This window comes from Anastrepha ludens, chromosome 5 (assembly GCF_028408465.1).
Source record: "Anastrepha ludens isolate Willacy chromosome 5, idAnaLude1.1, whole genome shotgun sequence".
Classification (NCBI taxonomy): Eukaryota; Metazoa; Arthropoda; class Insecta; order Diptera; family Tephritidae; genus Anastrepha; species Anastrepha ludens.
The window spans coordinates 5,124,177-5,146,622 of NC_071501.1; the positions used below are offsets into that span (position 1 = coordinate 5,124,177).

The 22,446-nt window shown below is 40.2% G+C and overlaps 1 protein-coding gene across 1 annotated transcript; it reads right to left on the reverse strand.

Moving 5' to 3' along the window:
- Positions 1 to 507: 507 nt before the first annotated feature.
- On the reverse strand, positions 508 to 22,393 carry LOC128863237 (pickpocket protein 19-like). Its single transcript, XM_054102311.1, has 7 exons — positions 22,152 to 22,393; positions 21,384 to 22,023; positions 21,169 to 21,318; positions 1,710 to 1,842; positions 1,501 to 1,554; positions 1,127 to 1,369; positions 508 to 1,046 (listed from the first exon to the last, which is right to left on the reverse strand). Exons 1-7 carry the CDS (start codon positions 22,391 to 22,393, stop codon positions 715 to 717), a joined length of 1,794 nt encoding a protein of 597 aa, XP_053958286.1. The 3' UTR covers positions 508 to 714.
- Positions 22,394 to 22,446: the final 53 nt, after the last annotated feature.

A 22,446-nucleotide genomic window follows, 5' to 3' on the forward strand; every position in this document is an offset into this window, starting at 1 on the left:
ATCCTATTTTGAAGGCGACAAAATAAATTTTGATGATTAAACAATTATTTTGCGTCTTGTTGAACAATTTCCGGTACTTTTTTGGCAGAAGGTAAGCACGTGTTTTTATATCTCTTATTTCAAATCTCGAAGTATAGGAGGTTCCACTTTTCCTACTTTTCTTACCACTTCCTATCGCATTGGGGGTTACATATTAGCGAATCCAAATAAAATGATCAATTTTCCCTATTTTTATTAACCTGACCCATTTCTGTTCACGAAAGTTGCGTATTTTTACATTATTTTCCTTTGTTTCATACACCTCCACTACAATTACCTCAATTCAAATTACGTCAATTTTTCCACATCAGTCTGAATACAAGTAATAACTCATGGAATCTTATAACAGTTCTCGTTTTAGTTTTAGTTTTGAGCTGCTTTTCAATTTTTTATTAACTTTATTATGATAATAATATATAATACATTTTCTGCAAACAGATTTGGTTTTACTAAGTGCGAAATCTAAAAATTAATCCTATTTGGTTTAACATTTTAAGCCACCCACAGCAATTGAGCACCTCATTTGTGGGCACTTAAAAGGCATCCAACATTCAAATATTTTTGTAATTTTATTGAATTAAGCTCTAAATATATATACTTTATATGTTCCTATGAAATGTATACAACACATATTCTTGCACACATACGTACATGTGAATGTATAAGTAAATATTTTTAGTAATTTATTTTCGCTATGTGTGGTGTTTGCCAGTCGGCAATATGTGGCAGCTTTTTATTCGTTTTGTTATTATGGAATAGATTCTCGTAGCTTTGTGGTTGAATGAGCTGGCTTTTCATATTTATTTGATGTATCTGCTTAATACCGTTTTTCACTTGGAACTCCTGCAGTAGTGTCGGTGGGCGTTGCTCTTTTTGTAATTTTCTTTTGTTGTTGCGATATTTTTGTAGCACAAATGTGGGCAGATCTACGAGTAGAAAGTAGGCCAATTCCATTGTACTAATCAAGGAGCAGCCGAGGAAGAGACCAGCAATGCCACCAAACGCGACTGAAACGAAACAAATACAACAATACACATTACTCAGGCCTACACTCACATTATAACCAACATATTTGGCAGCAACTCACCCATCAAATCCACCCAACCGAAAATCAAACTTGTGCGATAAACCATCATCGTTTCGAAACGGAAATGCACATCTAATTCAACATAAGATTGATTGCCGCGCGTCTCCGGTGTTAGATGGGAAGGGCGCGCATCCGCGAAATAATTTAGCGAGTAACAATTGCGAAAGCACTCACAAATCATGCCTTCATGATAGTTACGCACATATTGTTCCTCTTCCTCCCTGCGTGAGTATACGAAGCGATCTGCAGGTACAGAAGTTTTAGGTTGCGATGGAAAGAGCGAGAAAGGGTGTGGTGCGAGATAGAAGAGAGAGAGTGATAGTGAAAGAGGGAGAGTGAGTGAAATTGCAAACACATTTTAGGTAAGTTGTTACCGTTATTCTGCGCTAGACACAGCAAGTCCTTTGCTTTGCAGGAAGGATAGGGACCTGTAAGTGTAACAAAGTATGATTTTAAGTATGGAAATGCGCTATTGCGTAGATGAGCGACTAGCTGCGAATGTGTGAACGCTTTGAAGGGTTGCATTTATGTATGAGATGAAGGTGAGGGTGAGATACGCTCTCGATTGGATGTACGTACTTACCAGGTGGAAATAGCAAGTCCAATGTGCAATTACAGTATTTTACCAAGTACTGTTGATGACACTCAGATTGGCAATTTTCAATCATATAAACGTAACCATTAAGTGTCCGAAAGTTCTTGTTGTTTCTTTCATTCTTTTGAGCGAGCAGACAAAAGTGAGAGAAGAATATCAAATAACTAAATGAGAATATTTTAATCACAAAGTTCTAGTATAGCGACAGGCATATGTGTGTGTATGTGTGCTATTGGCATAACTACTTGATTGACTTTAATAGGTTTTGCGCTGAGGTCAATACATCCAGGGTTTCTTTGAAAAATTCAACACTTTTTTAGCACTTTCTTTGAGCAGGATTCTAAAGATTACAGGGTTTGATTGAAAAGTAATGAGCCTTATTTTTTAAGCAGTTTTATTAAACCTTTTGGCTTATACAACTAATATTCTTCAAAATAGGACCCTTGAGCGTCAATACTCCACTGGTCGCGGTCCTTCCACTGCAGGAAACATTTTTTAAGCTCATTTTAAGCTCGCGTTCAATTTGGCTGTCAAAGTTTTTTGGATTGCCTCGATGGAGTCGAAACGCCTCTCCTTCAGCTTTCTTTTCAGGCGCGGGAACGAGAAGAAATCTAGAGGGGACAGGTCTGGGCTGTAGGGAGGGTGAGGAAGCACCGGAACCCCCATCTTGGCCAATGCAGAGGTGCAGAAGAAGGCGGTGTGCGCCGGCGCATTGTCGTGATGATGGGTCCAATTGTTGACGAGGTTGGGCCGAACCCGGGCGACGCGGTTTTTCAGCCGAAGGAGCACTTCTTTGTAAAATGCGGCGATTACAGTACTTCCTTGTGGACGATGCCTCGAGAGTCGGATAAGATGATCAGCATGGTTTTGCCCTTGGATTTCGATATGCGCCACTGCAAAATCCTAACACACTTTTAAAACAGCTTTCACGCGCGGAGCGATGTTGACTGCACCGCTGTTGCCCGCGAACTGGGACCGGATTCTAGTGGAAGGGGAAGGTCCAACGATCATTTCCCCTACCAGCCGATTCAGTTGATCGCTTGGCAAACGCTCCGAGCGGGAAGGCTCATTACTTTTCAGTTAAACCCTGTAGTCTATGAATGACTGAAAGATTAAAAAGTGTCCCAAAAGCTGCCCTAAAACATTTGCGCCTCAAGCTTAATGATAGACTAGAATTTAAGCCATATATTGAATAGGCAGTAGAGGAAGCTGGAAAAGTAGCAGCGGCGCTAACTCGGCTCATAGTGAACTCGCGAGGACCCAGACAATTACGTGCGCTGTAGTACGAAAGCGTGGTGTGAATTGTCCTTCTATATCTAACTGGTCCGTTGCGCTGGTTAAAAGCTCATACGCACGCGAAATGAGATCCTTGTACCGGCTCCGTGGTATTAGATTGTGTAGCGCATTTCAAACTACATCAGATGAAGCAGCACTTGCTATATCTGGGCGAAAGAGATTGCTGAATTCCCAAAAAATTAGGTGAGTCTTTAAGCAGTGAAGCAGAAGTGTTGGGGAAAGTTGCAAAGTTGATGGAGTGATGGAGTTGATTCGCCGAACGGATGTTGGACTTATCGCCTATGAAGTTGGCTGGATAGAAGGCATAGGTAAGTAGATATCCATTTTACCCAAACACTGGGAGGACACAGATGTTTCAGGTTTTACGTACGTATATTCTGGCATGAAGGCGACGCCTTCTGCACCTTTTGTGCAAGGGACGTTAGTGAAGACGTAGAACATTGTTTATTCTTTTAGCCGCAGCCGGGAACCGAAAGGCATAGCCTGAGGTGGAGAAGCCACTTAAGGTTAACAAACAGGTGGATATTGTGTTTAGGTCCAACGAAAACTGTTTCGCTGTTTGCCATATGGCACATGAAATCATCAAAAAGATTTGCGTCATACGGAGCTTCACCGCAAATTTTCACCCCTGATTCGAAGCAATACCTAACGGCAGCCTCATGGAAAAAGGGAAACGGAGTTTGGGTGGGTTTTCAATGCGGTGAAACAAGGGGCAAGTCCCACACATCGGTTTTTGATGCTTTGTGTTAGCTCTATTACAAAAATAAAACTCTACCTCAGTTTATGGTCAACTTTGGACAGACTAGGCGGTGGCTCAGTAGTTTTCTGACTATGTGAGCGATTTATCATTTAAAAAGTTTTAAACCCTTGTGCACACACGGTTTTGTGTAAAACTGTTGGACCTTTTTTTAAAGAAAACTAGTTAATCAAAATTTGATGACTACCTCGCCTAGATCCTATCTACGAAAATGTCCTACTTTTGTTCGTATAAAACACTACCGGTTCGAAAAAATATGAGAATTCGTATTTCCGGAGAAAACAATGCCCTTTTTTTGATAAAATTTGCTGACAAGAGGTAGCGGGAAATTCATCCAAAAAAATGAGGGCACGTCCAACTAACAAATATTTGTATTTTGATTCAAAATATTGAAGATCTGACTGAGAAAATATATGCTCAAATTAGAAATCTTCCATAAGTATCTACATAAGTCGGTTGGCTGGCTTCAAGAACGAGCAATATTATCAGCTACCAGTGAGCAGGGGGATGCAAGTAATGCCCTAGTAATTGTAAAATGTAATGCATCACCCATACGATGGTGAATTTAGCATCTGGAAGCACTGCTAAATTCACCATCGTATGGGTAGTGTAAACTACCACAGCTGTTATGATCTCATCCTTTAATGGAAAACGTTTCCACGCATGAATTTCTTTAGGTCTGGAAATAGACGGAAGTCGCTAGAATCCAAATCTGGTGAATGTGACGGATGTTGCATCAGTTCGAATTTTAATTCATGGATATCAGTCATTGTCAAAATGTTCTTGGGACACGATGTATTACCCTAATAAAAAAGATTTTTTTTCTTTTGCAAACTTGGTATTTTTTCACGATTTCTTTCCTTCAGTTGCTCCAAAAGGTTACAATAACATTCAGAATTCATTCTCTTAGCAGTTTACATGTAATCCACAAAAAAAAATTCCTTTCGCATCGCAAAAAACTGATGCTAACACCTTCTTGACCGGTTTCTGGGCACGAACTCGTATCGGAGCCGGATAATCACACTACTCTTTACTCTCTTAGTTTGAGTTAGGATTACGATGATAGACCCAAGTCTCATTCATAGTGATGAATTGACTAACAAAATCCACATGTTCTATCGAAAAAGCTTTAAATGTTACTGAGAGAATTGCATTCGAATGTGTTGTTGCTCCACTGTTAGCGAATGCGGCACCCATTGAGCACACAGCTTTCTGAAATCCAACACTTGAGTTAAAATATTGCTTACACTGCCCAATGAGATGCCCAGGGCTTCTACTAAATCTCTCTCAGTCATTGAATTGAACGCGAAAAGAGGAGGAGACAGAGGAACAGAGAGGAGCCCATCAAACATCAGTGTGTTTTAATGAAATTTCGATACTTTTTATTCAAGTAAGATTGATGCTGAAAATGGGACAAATTGCATAATAGAGAAAGAAATATACGCTTACAGAAAAGGAAAGTTTTCTTGCTATGCATTGCCGTTTTTTTCTGGAAGGATTAAGGTTTTAGGGTTTTCCGGATTTTAAATTAGATGTAAGAATCATATCTACAATGAGTCGTCTTCTTCTAGTTCTGTGCACAATGTAAAATTGTATGTATGTATGTATGTTTTTAGCTATGAAGTTACATGCAGTCCGCTTAACTTTATTAGAGGCAATAATTTGTATGGAATCAAATGGTTGTTAAAGTAGCCGTATGTGATCTAGTAGCACAAGGGTTTCCGATAATTCAAGTGAGGACTCTTCTGTGCTCGAAAACAAACACGCATGAAAATATTATTCCATTTAACGGTATTTCACAGCAGTAAAACCTCAGCAGTTGTAATATTGTACTTGAATTATTGGTTCCCTTGAATAGAGGCGCTCAGTTACCTTACAATATTTGCGTGTTAAAGCTGTGAAAAGGGATGGTTTTTTTGGGTTATTTTTGTGTTTGGTCTAAAACTTCTGAATTCTAATAAAATGGGAAAGCAGAAAGGCCTAGCACATCTCGAATAAGGACAAATATTTACCTATAATATGTATCATAGTTAAGTTATATTGTTGGTAAAAGGAGTAGCCAGTAGAGCAGAAGGTTTGGTGGATCCGAAGTGTTTTTTCCTGAAACTTTCTAAGGTGCGACAATCGCTTAAAAGATGGACAGCTGATGTGTTATTATCACAAAATGGACATTGTTGTTGGGTACCTCCTGTGAGGAGGTGTTGTTGTGAGTTTAGTATGTCCAATTCTGAGTCGGGTGAACTGGTTTGATAAATAGCGAGGTGTATTGCTTGGGTATAGAGATGGTTTGCGCCTCTCGTTGAATTCGGTATACCGATGCCTAAACGTATACCATTCTGTCAGTTTAATTGAGTCAATATGCTTTTTTATATGCCTTGACTTTTCCTTCATTACACTGCGCGAAATCCGCTGCTTTGTATATGGCCGTTGCCGCATCACATCCGCTGTGAACACCGAGCAGAGTTCAGGTAACTGGCCTCCAGAAATGAGCAATCCTTGTTGATCAACTACCGCGAACGTGGTGTTAGTGCTCGTTTTTGATTCGTCCGTATATAAAAAATTCCAATTGTTGTTCCGGTTGTTTCTTTCCTGTTCTGCGAAGAGTTGTTGATAGGTCGAACTACTTGTCATAGATGTATTAAGTGCATGAGGTACGGTGTTGAAATTTGATTTATATACAAGGTGGCGCAAAAGTAACCTTGCTATGTTTTTTGGCTGTAATTTAAAAAAAAATGAAAAACTTCGATTCTTCTTGTGGAATATTTTTATTTGGTCTTTTAATTTTTTTTACATCAAGTCGAGAAAATGATGCCATGTAAATGGCCGCCGCCACAGTTGATTGCCATTTGAGACCTTTTTATGGCATTTTCCATCACTTTGGCCAAAACTTCCGGCGATAGGTCCTCACATTCTTGACGGATATTGTCTTTAAGAGCTGCAAGAGTCTGAGGCTTGTTGGCATAAACCCGCGACTTCAAAAAGCCCCACAAAAAGAAGTCTGGAGCGGTCAAATCAGGCGATCTTGCTGGCCAGTGTAAATCGCCAAAACGGGAGATGCATCCTTCAGCATATCGGTTGTGGCACGTGCAATGTGTGCCGTTGCACCGTCCTGTTGGAACCACATGTTTTCCAATCCCAATTCATCAAGTTGCGGCAAAAAGAACTCGTTGATCATTGCTCTGTAGCGCTCACCATTCACATTAACCGGTTGGCCCGCGACGTTTTCGGAAGAAAAGAGAAGAAAAAAGGTCCGATGACTCCTCCAGCGAAAACAGCACTCCATACAGTGACTTTGAGCTGGTGTAATGGCTCTTCGTGGGTTACACGCGGATTTTCAGTGCCCCAGAAGCGTAAATTTTGCTTAAGAAGGAAATGGGCCTCATCACTCATGATTATTTTTGATGAGAAATCATCTTCCTCTTGGTAGTGATTAAGGATGGCTTGAGCGTATGTTAGACGCGATTGGTGGTCAGCAGCTAACAGCTGATGCACCGTCTGAACTTTGTACGGAAATATCTTCAAATCTTGTACCAAAATTCGCTGTAAAAACCGTCGACTGATACCCATTTCGGTGGCACGTCGTCTGGTCGATGTCGACGGCGCTTCCATGACACCCTCGGCTGCAGCAGCAATATTCTCTGCAGAACGGCTACTCCGGGCTCTGCCACGCCTGGCAACATCTCGTGTTGTGCCAGTCTCTTCGAGGTGAGCGGCTAAACTTCGCAGTGTTTCACTAGTAGGCGTTGGACGGCGAGGAAATCCGCGATGAAATTCACGTTGTGCCAAAGTCACCGACCGATTATTGGTCAAATAAATAGTCAGCAATATTCCGCGTTCTGGAGCAGTGTAGCGTAACATTGTTTATTAACGTGTATTTCGCATGTGTTTACTACACAAATGTCAAAACAGAACTCACATTAAGGGCCAATCGCAAAATTTATAGCATTTTCTGATAGGAGGATTACTTTAGCGCCACCTGTTATAAACCACGATGGTTGTCAGTTTAATTTAGTGCAGCTCCTAGGTGGAGTCAAATCAATCTCTAAGCCATACGAAATACAGCGGCAAATTGTCTACTTGAGCCTATATATAGGTTTGTGTCGGAACGCCCATATGTAATCATTGTACAAAATATGATTAGTAGTAGAAAAGAGTTTCGGTTACACGTTCCTTTATAGTAGGGAGACCAGCCTCTGCCAAAACGCATTTTACGGAGGATGTTGGCAACGCGTTTCTACTACAACGAACAGCAGTATGGTATGGAGCATCAAGTAGCTTAATATTAGTATTGGCGGCCCATCCGTACACAGGTCGACCGTAGTCTATCTTAGAAAGTAGCATTGCTCTAGTGATATTGACTAAGGTGTTTGTATGGATTAAAGAGTGTTTGGATGACAAACACTTGAGTATATTGAGTCTGGCAGCTAGATTTTTTCTCAAAACTAAACAATGTTTCTTTAATTTTTTTTACAGCGAAATGTCTTCGCAAAAAGTACGAGGTGCGTTCAAAAAATATGGCGCATTTTCAAATTTCGTGGGCTACGTACATGCGACTATAATTTTTTCTACGTTGGCAATAGCCAATCGAATCATGAAGCAAATTAATGCAACCGACAATTTGAGTAGAGTGCAACCTGCAAGCAATCCGTACCACATCCTACCTTGTCAAAAGGCCGTTAATGAAAAAATATAATTTTTGTGGGCGGTTCATTTATTCACCAAAACGCAAGAATCTTAAATTAAATGTTTGTTTAAAACTAAATACTTGAAATAAATATAATTAAGCAATACTGTTTTAGCATATACCATATTTTATATATAAGTAGTTATGGTATATTTGTCTCTTTGTATCAAAAATTTTACAGCTTCTTCATGTTTTCACCAACTACGAATCATCTCTCAGAGATTCCTTTGGTATTCGGTCACTCTCTCCCATCATCTAGTCTAAATGACTGCACGGCTTCGCTTAAAGTTTCTACGTCGTGCGTTGTGGCAGCCTGTTTGTTCAATTTGTTTTTCCTGTATTGTTTGAATTTTTTGAAGATTTCATTGATTCGGCGATCAGATTGTTCGTTCCTCTTGTTTAAATATAAAATCATTTTTTCGTATAACGCCAACGATCCCCCACGACTCATAAGCACTGCAAACATTTTTGACCGGGCTATACCTTTAAACTCCGCATAGCTCATGTTTTCTTTTACTGGCAGTGGAGTGGAAGGTCTGGGAGGAACGCCACTTTCTTTAGAATCATAATTTGATTTCGATGGTTGCTTTTCGGAATTTTTCTGATTCTTCCTTTCCTGCGTACAACGTGGACTTTCGTCAATATGCATTGCTTCTCCAATGATTGATGTCGAGGGACGGAATTGGTCGTGCAGTAAGTTGCGCTTTACAAATCTTTGCTCTTTGAGTTCCTCACGATTTAGTGTAGTCCCCATACTTCGCATGAGTTCTGAACGGTCCACTTTAGTCAAATGAGAAGTGTTGGCACGAACCTCCGATGATGATTCTGTTCTGGAGAAATAATTTGCATTTGGTTTGCTTGCCATTTCTGGTACAAAATATTTCACTTCACTTTCGGCTTTAGTTGTTTTAGCTTCAAATTTTCTTTCGCGAATGACGCTCCTATGGCAAGCTCAGGTTTATAAATGCTGGATCAGTGGAGGTCTGTGCAGTCATCGCTCGCTTGGCATATTGTCATAATTACCACACTGCTGACGCGCACCAGCCGCAGTCGACCTACCTGAGGTGCTGAGGGTCCTTTATTTCCTTTGTTAGCTATGCACTGTGAGTTAGTTAAATGGGGCACTTAGATCACCTTTTTAATAGCGTCATACGCGTATTTCTTTGGAAACCTTCAAAAATAGTAGTGATTTTTACTTTGTCTCTTTGTGTAGACGGATACGTTCGCGTAAAACAATAGATTATTTGGTGTTCCGCGATCGCGCATTTGTATTCAATGCATACTCCTGGAAAATTGGGGCGAGGGTATTTTTAACGAAGGTATTGGGAATTAGTCTATACAAATATTTTTTGAAGAATAAGAAATTTAATTTCGCGGAAGAGAAGAGTATAAATGAGAATCATATTATATTTTTAGGATTCTACCGATCTTCAAAGTTTTTAGTCATTTTAGCTCGGCGATAATAATGACTGTGTTTTGTTTAAAACTTAAGAGAGTGCCGATCAACAAGAGTTTAGTTTGGCTCTAAAAAAATACAGTATTTTACCATGATTATAACTTTTCTGAGGGTCAAAAATGGAACTTAGATGACGTGGTTTGTTTTGTATGTGACGGAACTGCGACTTACATCGGGAAAGAGGCGTAATTTAATACTTAGAAAAGAGATGCCATAGCAGTGGTGTGTTTGTATGCTTCATGCCATGTATTTCCCAACTGTATAACAATTATGTACTCTCGATTCCTATCATAGGGAAAGGAACTCAAGGAATTCAAGACAATCGATAACAAGATTGGCTAGAACATGGCTCCATATGTAGAAATCCACGGAAGTGGGGAAAGTCACTGCATGCCATTCATTTGGGAGTAGCCAGGACGATTTTTCTACATATGGTCCAAGCAGCTCATAACTTCTGGGCTTAGTCTAAGCATCCTCTAAGTAGCTTCCGAACACCAGTTCGAGAGCGAGCTAATATGAGAAGACGAAGCAACCCAGGATAGCTGGTTGTACGATGGGCTTGGAACCCGCCAACGGAGAATCTCTCTTGCCAACAAGTGCTACTTTGGGCAAAGTAGGCAATTGAGTAGTAAAATCCTCTTTCGACGAACAAAACTAACACTCTACAAGGCTCTCATCATGCCCCTCGAACGTATGGTGCAGAAGCATGGACGATGACAATATCCGATGAAGCGACGCTTGGAGTGTTTGAGAGAAAGATTCTGCAGAAAATTTTTGAGCCTTTGCACGATGCCGACGGCAAATATCGCAAACGATGGAACAATGAGGTGCAAGAGTTTTATGACAACATAGGCATAGTGCAAGGTGGCGCAAAAGTAACCTTGCGATGTTTTTTGGCTGTAATATAAAAAAAAATGAAAAACTTTGATTCTTCTTGTGGATTATTTTTATTTGGTCTTTTAATTTTTTTTACATCAAGTCGAGAAAATGATGCCATGTAAATGGCCGCCGCCACAGTTGATTGCCATTTGAGACCTTTTTATGGCACTTTCCATCACTTTGGCCAAAACTTCCGGCGATAGGTCCTCACATTCTTGACGGATATTGTCTTTAAGAGCTGCAAGAGTCTGAGGCTTGTTGGCATAAGCCCGCGACTTCAAAAAGCCACACAAAAAGAAGTCTGGAGCGGTCAAATCAGGCGATCTTGCTGGCCAGTGCAAATCGCCAAAACGGGAGATGCATCCTTCAGCATATCGGTTGTGGCACGTGCAATGTGTGCCGTTGCACCGTCCTGTTGGAACCACATGTTTTCCAATCCCAATTCATCAAATTGCGGCAAAAAGAACTCGTTGATCATTGCTCTGTAGCGCTCACCATTCACATTAACCGGTTGGCCCGCGACGTTTTCGGAAGAAAAGAGAAGAAAAAAGGTCCGATGACTCCTCCAGCGAAAACAGCACTCCATACAGTGACTTTGAGCTGGTGTAATGGCTCTTCGTGGGTTACACGCGGATTTTCAGTGCCCCAGAAGCGTAAATTTTGCTTAAGAAGGAAATGGGCCTCATCACTCATGATTATTTTTGATGAGAAATCATCTTCCTCTTGGTAGTGATTAAGGATGGCTTGAGCGTATGTTAGACGCGATTGGTGGTCAGCAGCTAACAGCTGATGCACCGTCTGAACTTTGTACGGAAATATCTTCAAATCTTGTACCAAAATTCGCTGTAAAAACCGTCGACTGATACCCATTTCGGTGGCACGTCGTCTGGTCGATGTCGACGGCGCTTCCATGACACCCTCGGCTGCAGCAGCAATATTCTCTGCAGAACGGCTACTCCGGGCTCTGCCACGCCTGGCAACATCTCGTGTTGTGCCAGTCTCTTCGAGGTGAGCGGCTAAACTTCGCAGTGTTTCACTAGTAGGCGTTGGACGGCGAGGAAATCCGCGATGAAATTCACGTTGTGCCAAAGTCACCGACCGATTATTGGTCAAATAAATAGTCAGCAATATTCCGCGTTCTGGAGCAGTGTAGCGTAACATTGTTTATTAACGTGTATTTCGCATGTGTTTACTACACAAATGTCAAAACAGAACTCACATTAAGGGCCAATCGCAAAATTTATAGCATTTTCTGATAGGAGGATTACTTTAGCGCCACCTGTTATAAACCACGATGGTTGTCAGTTTAATTTAGTGCAGCTCCTAGGTGGAGTCAAATCAATCTCTAAGCCATACGAAATACAGCGGCAAATTGTCTACTTGAGCCTATATATAGGTTTGTGTCGGAACGCCCATATGTAATCATTGTACAAAATATGATTAGTAGTAGAAAAGAGTTTCGGTTACACGTTCCTTTATAGTAGGGAGACCAGCCTCTGCCAAAACGCATTTTACGGAGGATGTTGGCAACGCGTTTCTACTACAACGAACAGCAGTATGGTATGGAGCATCAAGTAGCTTAATATTAGTATTGGCGGCCCATCCGTACACAGGTCGACCGTAGTCTATCTTAGAAAGTAGCATTGCTCTAGTGATATTGACTAAGGTGTTTGTATGGATTAAAGAGTGTTTGGATGACAAACACTTGAGTATATTGAGTCTGGCAGCTAGATTTTTTCTCAAAACTAAACAATGTTTCTTTAATTTTTTTTACAGCGAAATGTCTTCGCAAAAAGTACGAGGTGCGTTCAAAAAATATGGCGCATTTTCAAATTTCGTGGGCTACGTACATGCGACTATAATTTTTTCTACGTTGGCAATAGCCAATCGAATCATGAAGCAAATTAATGCAACCGACAATTTGAGTAGAGTGCAACCTGCAAGCAATCCGTACCACATCCTACCTTGTCAAAAGGCCGTTAATGAAAAAATATAATTTTTGTGGGCGGTTCATTTATTCACCAAAACGCAAGAATCTTAAATTAAATGTTTGTTTAAAACTAAATACTTGAAATAAATATAATTAAGCAATACTGTTTTAGCATATACCATATTTTATATATAAGTAGTTATGGTATATTTGTCTCTTTGTATCAAAAATTTTACAGCTTCTTCATGTTTTCACCAACTACGAATCATCTCTCAGAGATTCCTTTGGTATTCGGTCACTCTCTCCCATCATCTAGTCTAAATGACTGCACGGCTTCGCTTAAAGTTTCTACGTCGTGCGTTGTGGCAGCCTGTTTGTTCAATTTGTTTTTCCTGTATTGTTTGAATTTTTTGAAGATTTCATTGATTCGGCGATCAGATTGTTCGTTCCTCTTGTTTAAATATAAAATCATTTTTTCGTATAACGCCAACGATCCCCCACGACTCATAAGCACTGCAAACATTTTTGACCGGGCTATACCTTTAAACTCCGCATAGCTCATGTTTTCTTTTACTGGCAGTGGAGTGGAAGGTCTGGGAGGAACGCCACTTTCTTTAGAATCATAATTTGATTTCGATGGTTGCTTTTCGGAATTTTTCTGATTCTTCCTTTCCTGCGTACAACGTGGACTTTCGTCAATATGCATTGCTTCTCCAATGATTGATGTCGAGGGACGGAATTGGTCGTGCAGTAAGTTGCGCTTTACAAATCTTTGCTCTTTGAGTTCCTCACGATTTAGTGTAGTCCCCATACTTCGCATGAGTTCTGAACGGTCCACTTTAGTCAAATGAGAAGTGTTGGCACGAACCTCCGATGATGATTCTGTTCTGGAGAAATAATTTGCATTTGGTTTGCTTGCCATTTCTGGTACAAAATATTTCACTTCACTTTCGGCTTTAGTTGTTTTAGCTTCAAATTTTCTTTCGCGAATGACGCTCCTATGGCAAGCTCAGGTTTATAAATGCTGGATCAGTGGAGGTCTGTGCAGTCATCGCTCGCTTGGCATATTGTCATAATTACCACACTGCTGACGCGCACCAGCCGCAGTCGACCTACCTGAGGTGCTGAGGGTCCTTTATTTCCTTTGTTAGCTATGCACTGTGAGTTAGTTAAATGGGGCACTTAGATCACCTTTTTAATAGCGTCATACGCGTATTTCTTTGGAAACCTTCAAAAATAGTAGTGATTTTTACTTTGTCTCTTTGTGTAGACGGATACGTTCGCGTAAAACAATAGATTATTTGGTGTTCCGCGATCGCGCATTTGTATTCAATGCATATTCCTGGAAAATTGGGGCGAGGGTATTTTTAACGAAGGTATTGGGAATTAGTCTATACAAATATTTTTTGAAGAATAAGAAATTTAATTTCGCGGAAGAGAAGAGTATAAATGAGAATCATATTATATTTTTAGGATTCTACCGATCTTCAAAGTTTTTAGTCATTTTAGCTCGGCGATAATAATGACTGTGTTTTGTTTAAAACTTAAGAGAGTGCCGATCAACAAGAGTTTAGTTTGGCTCTAAAAAAATACAGTATTTTACCATGATTATAACTTTTCTGAGGGTCAAAAATGGAACTTAGATGACGTGGTTTGTTTTGTATGTGACGGAACTGCGACTTACATCGGGAAAGAGGCGTAATTTAATACTTAGAAATGAGATGCCATAGCAGTGGTGTGTTTGTATGCTTCATGCCATGTATTTCCCAACTGTATAACAATTATGTACTCTCGATTCCTATCATAGTGAAAGGAACTCAAGGAATTCAAGACAATCGATAACAAGATTGGCTAGAACATGGCTCCATATGTAGAAATCCACGGAAGTGGGGAAAGTCACTGCATGCCATTCATTTGGGAGTAGCCAGGACGATTTTTCTACATATGGTCCAAGCAGCTCATAACTTCTGGGCTTAGTCTAAGCATCCTCTAAGTAGCTTCCGAACACCAGTTCGAGAGCGAGCTAATATGAGAAGACGAAGCAACCCAGGATAGCTGGTTGTACGATGGGCTTGGAACCCGCCAACGGAGAATCTCTCTTGCCAACAAGTGCTACTTTGGGCAAAGTAGGCAATTGAGTAGTAAAGTCCTCTTTCGACGAACAAAACTAACACTCTACAAGGCTCTCATCATGCCTCTCGAACGTATGGTGCAGAAGCATGGACGATGACAATATCCGATGAAGCGACGCTTGGAGTGTTTGAGAGAAAGATTCTGCAGAAAATTTTTGAGCCTTTGCACGTTGCCTACGGCAAATATCGCAAACGATGGAACAATGAGGTGCAAGAGTTTTATAGCAACATAGACATAGTGCAGTGAATAAAGATCCAGCGGCTACGTTAGCTGGGTCATGTCGTTTGAGTGGATACAAACGCTCCGGCTCAGAAAGTATTCGATGCGGTACCAGCTGGTGGTCGCAGAGGAAGAAGAAGGCCTCCTCTGCGTTGGAAAGATCAGGTGGAGAAGGAGTTGGCTTCACGTGGTGTTTCCAATTGGCGCTGGTAAGCACGAGAAAGAAACGACTGGCATACTTTGTTAAACTCATCCCAAATCGTGTAAGCGGTTATCGCGCCAATTAAGAAGAAGGCGATTACAAGGTTTGGCCATCTGTATCATTGTGAGAGTGACTTCGGCTGCCACCTTAGCAACATTATCTCACCCGCTCATTTCACACGTATTCTTACGCTTGTGCAATCAGGATTAGAACTAAGGTGCTGATCCAACGCAGGCTGGCTTTGCTTGCTTGACTTCGATAACTGTCAAGACTGAATACAAAAATACTGAGATATTTCAAATGAAACGCTTGAAGTACGGCGACGTTTCAAATAGCTTAATGTTATATTTGCTGCGCTTTCGACATTAGGAATTTAATGACCCTGACTTTAATTTAATTTGATTTGGCTTAGCTTCATTTGTGAATTTTATATTGTAGACAGAGTGCAAGCGAAACAGAAGGTAAAGAGGTTTTGTTATTGCTCAGAGCAGTAGTCAAAAAATTTTAAGTGCGCTTTGTAGTTCGAGTAGTATTAAAGAACTTGGAATCGGCCGGAACGCTACTTGCCAATTTATTCATGGGTACGACTTTTAGCAGGTAGGCGAGTGACAGTGCGAAAACAACAAAGGATTGAAGCTCCTGAAAAGACAGGCTAGCGACACTGGAGAAACCTAAAGAAATGCTGGGTTTTTGCAAATACTGAGACAATTAGTGCAGCTGTTACCTGCCCAAATATATTAAAATGGAAAAAGGTTCGCAACCACTGAATTACCAACGATCGCAACCGTAAAAGTAAAAATTTAGATTTCTGTTGTCTTTCACGTTTTAAAAGAGAGCCTCGGTTTGAAGTAAATATTAATCACTTCATCTGTCCTTGGAATATGCCATTGGCATCTTATATCGAATATTTTGCTATTAAAAGAAAAATTCGCAATATTTTTTCACGGCTTCCAGTTAACCTCATGATTCAGGAATGTATTATGTTTTATTGAAGAGCGTTAGCATCTCTATTTCCTCTTTTGTTTACGAATCATCCGATTGTTATGCCGGCTTTCAAAGCGACCATTTGTCTTTACAAGTTTTCAAGGTCAAGCAAAATAAGTAAAGCAAGCAAAGCCAGCCTGCATTAGGCCTGCTCTTTCAGTCTTGTCGTAAAAAAATGTAACTGATTACTTCAAAATCGCTGAGAACCAGCTAACGGCCACGCCTTCTGAATTCTTTTCACCATATCTTGCGAATGCGGAAACAAAATGCATTCATTGTCTGTCAACCACTCATAGGCAGCAGGGCAATTCTTCCTATTATTTAGGATTACATACATATTCGTCAGTTTGCCATATTTGTCAATGCAAGTGCCCGCAACTACGTATTTGTTTTAGCACAAAAACAAACGTACGTTAGTTTATTTTTGACTTTTACATAGGTCGCTAGCTGGAAATTTATACCAAATAACCTTTTGTTTTACGCGAACGTGTTCGTCCACAAAAAGGTACAAGGTAATAATCCCTACTACTCATTGAAGGTTTCAGAAGAAATACGCGTATGCTGCTATTAAAACAGTCATCTAAGTGCCCCATTTAACCAACTCACAGTGCATAGCTAACAAAGGAAATAAAGGACCTGCAGATCTCAGGTAGGTTGACTGTGGCTGGTGCGCGAAAGCATTGTGATAATTAAGAAAATATGCCAAGCGAGCGATGACTGCACAGACCTCCGCTGACCCAACATTTATAAAACTGAGCGTGCCATAGGAGCGTCACTCGCGAAAGAAAACTCGCAGCGAAAACAACTGAAGCCGAAAGTGAAGTGAAAGGTTTTGTATCAGAAATGGCAAGCAAACCAAATGTAAGTTATTTCTCCATACCTGAATCGTCATCAGAGGTTCGTGCCAACACTTCTCACCTGACTAAAATGGAGCGCTTAGAACTTATGCGCTATATGGGTTTGAAAAGTGTTAAGTACGAAAGTCATCGTGAATGCAAGGAGCAAAGATATGTAAAGCGCAACTTACTGCACGACCAATTTCGTCCACCGTTATCTGTCATGAGAGAAGAAATGGATTTCAACGAAAAGCCATGTTGTATGCAAGAAAGGAACAATCAAAAAAAATCCGAAAATAAAGAAAATTCTTCTTCTGTTTCTGAGCAATCTGGCGTTCGTCCCAGAACTTCCACTCCACTACGAACAGTACGAAACATGAGCTATGCGGATTTGAAAGCTATATGCCGGGCAAAAAAATTTGCAGCGCGTTTGAGACGTAGAGGATCGTCGGCTTTATACATGAAAATGATTATACGTTTAAACAAAAAATTCAAATTAAACAGGAATAACGAATTGAACAAAGAGGATGTAACAAAGGAGGAAGTAGACGCTTTAGGCGAAGCCGTGCAGTCATGTAAACTGTAGATGATGGCAGACAGTGGCTGAGTTCCATAGGAATCTCTAAAAGATTATGCTGGTAGTTGGTGAAAACATGAAGCGGTCATAAAATTTTTGATACAAACACACAAACATCCTATAACTTAATATATATAAAAGTTAGATGTAAAAATATGGTGTTGGCTGAAGCAGTATTGCTTTATTGTATTTATTTCAAGTATTTAGTTTTAAGCAAACATTTAATTTAAGATTTTTGGTGAATAAATGAGCCGCCCTGCAAAAATTATATTTTTTCATTAACGGTCTTTTGACAAGGGAGGAAATGGTGTGGTTTGCTGGCAGGTTATACTCTACTTAAATTGTCTGTTGAATATATTTGCTTCATGAATCGAAGTTGAATTCTCAGTGTTTTTGTTTTTGTAATAAGTTTCATAATACGAGTACTTCATTGCAATTGCCACTTTCCTATGTAACTCTTTACTTGCACTCATATAATTTTAACAATATTCAGAATATTTGTCAACTTAAATTTTTTATAAAAATATAGTTCGCAATTGTACAACGATAGCTTTGTAAAAAATTTAACAAATGTAAAAAAGTTTCAAATTTATAATCAGAATCTGTAGAAGATTTGTAGGTATGTAATTTTATGGCCCCTTTCAATTCTAGTAAAGTTTATTACACTTTACGTAAGGTTCCTGTCGCTCAAAAATGATTTTTGACAGCTTTTCGTGTTTACGATGTAGAGTATTTTCTTCCCTATAAAGCACATGGTTAATGGTTATTGGTAGTAAAAGGTTAAGGTATGGCCCTTTAGCACTGCCACCATATTGATCTATTGCTGTCTATTGACTGTTAAGTATGCTTATGAATTGTACCAGCTCCTTCTGAGGGAGTGATTGAAGGTCTTCATCTATAAGCATGAACTTGTTTAAAAACCTTTTCCTTCTATGCGTCGACCCCGGACATTCGATAATGAGATGTGCTATAGACTCCTCATCTTCGCAGCAAAATCTGCAAGTGCTGGTGTTAGTTATGCCTAATTTATGTGAGTGTTTGTTGCAGGTGAAGTGACCCGTGAGGGCGCCTGTGAGAGTGCGAATGCTCTTTTTGTTTAACGTGAGGGCCATGTTGGCTCTTTTAGCGTTGAAACTTAGGAACTTTTTGGAGTGTCTAAGACCCTCTACGTTGTTCCAATGCTGATTTATTAGAGTTTTGGCCCAGTATTTTACTTTTTGTTTTAGGCTGTTTTCGTTGAATCCAAAGATGGGACTGGGGCCGATGAAATTTACATCTGCCCCTTTTTTGGCTTGAAAGTCTGCCTTTTCGTTGCCGTCATATCTCTCATGTCCTAGTACCCACGATAATGAGATGATGCCAGGTTATTGAGTGCCTTGTGACATTCTAAGAGAGTTTTTGAGATGTAGGTATAGCTATCTAATGCTTTTAGAACTGATTTGCTGTCCGAGAGTATTTTAATCTTTACTCTCTTGTGGTCTCTACGTTGCATGATGTTTGCTGCTTCCATTATTGCGTATAATTCCACTCTTCTGGTGAGAGTGAATGATTTGTGGATTCTGGGTCCCACTACTCCTGCTCCTACACCATACGGTGTTTTTGATCCATCAGTGTACCATTTTTGTGAATCATCATTCATTGATTTTGGGTTTGTTTTCCACTCGATCCTCTCAGGAAAGGATCATGCTTATGGTGTTTTTGATTTTATTTAGGATACTTAGGTGACCTGTGAGGTCATATTTGAAATTTTCTTTCATGTGTAGCATGAATGCTTGCGTAGCTGCTTCCTCTTGGATTGCTCTATGAAGCGGTGGGAGATTAAGGAGTGCTTCCATGCCAGCTGTTGAGGTAGTTCTCATAGCCCTGTGATGCATAGGCAAGCAAGCCTTTGTACTTTTCCCAGTTTGGTTATCGCTGTTTGTTGGATAGATTTGCTCCACCATACTAGTGCCCCATGCAGTATGATTGGTTTAACCATTTGGGTGTATATCCAGAGGGCCATACTACGGCTGAGGCCCCAGGATCTCCCTAGTAATTGTTTGGTTGTCCACAAAGATTTCGTGGCTTTTTTTTTTATATTATTTATATGTGACTCCCAAGTGAGTTTTTTATCTAAGGTTAAATCTAGATACTTGACCTCTTCCTTTATTTCCATCACAGTTTCATTTATTTTCAATATAGGAAATTCCAACTTTCTTTTTCTTGTGAAGGGGATAATTGTGGTTTTGTTTGCACCTCTTTTCTCGAGTGCTGTTTCCATGGATTTGTAATTTGCGTTGTCGAAGGCTCCCTCTATGTCCATAAAGGAACAGAGGGCTATTTATTTTTGATTTAGAGCCTTTTTTTATATTGACAACGAGTGTGTGCAGGGCTGTGACTGTGGATTTCCCTTTTTGGTAAGCAAATTGCAGCTTATGGAGTGGATTTTTGAAGATTACTTCTTCTCTTAGATGGTATTAAAGTAGTTTTTCCATTGTCTTTAACATAAACGACGATAGACTGATTGGTCTATAAGATTTTGGAGAATCAGAGCGTTTGTTTGAATAAATATTACCTTCACTTTCCTCCATATCTTTGGAATGTATTCCAATATTAGGCTAGCTCTGAAGATTTTCACCATGACTCGGATCAGTTCCACAGTGCCTTTGGATAGAAGTGCTGGGAATATTCCATCGGGGCCTGGTGATTTAAAGGGTTTAAAGGAATTAATTGCCCACTCTACCCTTTCAAAATATATGATTTTGTTGACAAATGAGACCGTCGATCTCCGTTGATGGTGAGTTACCATGTCTAGACTATTGTCGATTGTTAAGTCATGACTTTTACAATCTGGGAAGTGGGTCTTTAGAAAAGCACATATTCGGAAGCCTTTTTCAGAACGCATCTGACTCTCATCCGTTGAGAAAACTGAAATTCGCCGCGACCGTCGAGCTTTTATATATTGGTTCATACAAATATAGGAGCTTTTTATTATATTTCAGTATAAGTCTTACTAAATTATGTTTAGTGATCTTTTTTCAGAAAAATCATTGTTCTTTTAAAAACGTGTTTGCCGTTTTAATATAAGCAAATTCGTAACAGAAATGCCAATTTTATCGGTCACCAACTAGACATTACCGCCTAACTACAGTAAAACACCGAATCTAAATGCGCGAAGCTCCACCGAATTGCTTTGTAAAAAAATCCACCAATTTCTGTACTAAACCAAGTAAGATTTTCCCTTATTAGACAATAAACAAATGCTAAAAGAGCTAAACAAGAACCTGAAGCTTGCCCTCATGACCTTTTTGACATTAAAATGCAACTGTAATGCCAGCAAATCTGAGGTGTTAACATAAATCAGTTGTTTGCCACAAATTCCTGGTATTTCGAAAGCTTAGCAGATAGCTCTTAATTTCAGTTAAACTCTTGGTGGAAATAATCCAAATGTTTATAACAAAAAATGTCTACTGTTTAAAAATACGAATAAGGTATTTCGAAATTGGTTCTCTTACATTGAAAATGCACTCCCTCAACTTTGAGCCCAGTCCGCGCGTATTATTGTCGTAGTAGTATATCACAGGCTCCACTTCCATCATTGTGTGCGTATTTTCTGGTATACTCATGGCAGTTTGATGCCACACAAGCGGCTCCGCAATCATTATCTGTACGCGAGTAATACGAGTATCTTAGAAGCAAAATATTCATAAAGGCACATTATTTCACTTACTTGTAAACCCTTTTCGTTTGTGCTCTTCGGATAATGTTTTTCCGGATTAATAGACACGCGTGCCAGTAGACCACTTCCTGGGCCCGCAGCGCCTGTATGCCAAGGATATAAGAGATTGAGTTCACGCTTTTTACGCCCCTCTTCCGTTTCCAAAGTGTTGAAAGCCCAACAAAGCCCATATTTGCTGCGACGCAAAGAGAATATTTCACAACAGTTCATCGGGAAACGATTCCAGATGCAATGACTAATGAGCTCTTCACAACGCCACGTCATGAACTCGACCACTTTACTGAAGTCAATGTAATTCAGTGCATCGACGGAGATGTTTTGTAAGCTCATAAAGTTTTTGAAGTGGGCAAATTTCACATTATCATAGCTGGCAACTATAAGTTCGAAGATTTGTTGCCTCTCCTGGGTGGCATCGGGCTTGAGAAATTTTCGCTTTGCTTCTTCAAAACGTTGCCAATTGAGTTGATTGTCATTACAAATTGTCACTACGGGAAAGGGTATCTGGTAAACGGGCTTACGAGTGCTATCGACTACAGTCTCCAGTCTGCCCTCGCTGAAGCGTTCGGAGAGTAAGTGGCTTACGTAGATGGCGCCCAAAAGTGCGAGCATGACCGTTAGAAACCAGACGCAGCTGCCGTGTTAGATGATATGAGGAAAGCGAGCATGTTACGGAGGGTGTAGGGGAAAATAAAAGATTGGCATATTTTTAACATTTTAATAAATATTTGAGCTGCTGCCTTTCCTTCCACATTTACTCACCGCTCATACTTGCCAGCTCTTCTGCTAAACAATCTGTTCACGCCATGTATTGTCGTGCTTTGCCCGAAACGAAAGGCCAACTCCCAGGCGGAGCTGCTAAACTCACCAGCCGCACGCCTAATATTCTTCCAGGAAGACAGCTGCATTATAGCGTGTGGCTTCTCCTGCAGCGGCATATCTCGCGCGTAGGACAGCTGTAGTGCATTGGCTTGTGGCGCCTGTAGACGTATTGGATAAGCCATTTTTTCGTTGCTTATTGGAGGTCCGATGCCGACTGAAAGCACAAAGAAAGTAA

Coding starts and splice junctions, on each gene's coding strand:
- LOC128863237 (XM_054102311.1), bottom strand. CDS start 22,393: ATGGCTTATCCAATACGTCTACAGGCGCCACAAGCCAATGCACTACAG. Junction 22,024..22,151: donor AGAGCTGGCAAGTATGAGCG/GTGAGTAAATGT, acceptor CTAACACGGCAG/CTGCGTCTGGTTTCTAACGG. Junction 1,370..1,500: donor GTGTCTAGCGCAGAATAACG/GTAACAACTTAC, acceptor CTGTACCTGCAG/ATCGCTTCGTATACTCACGC.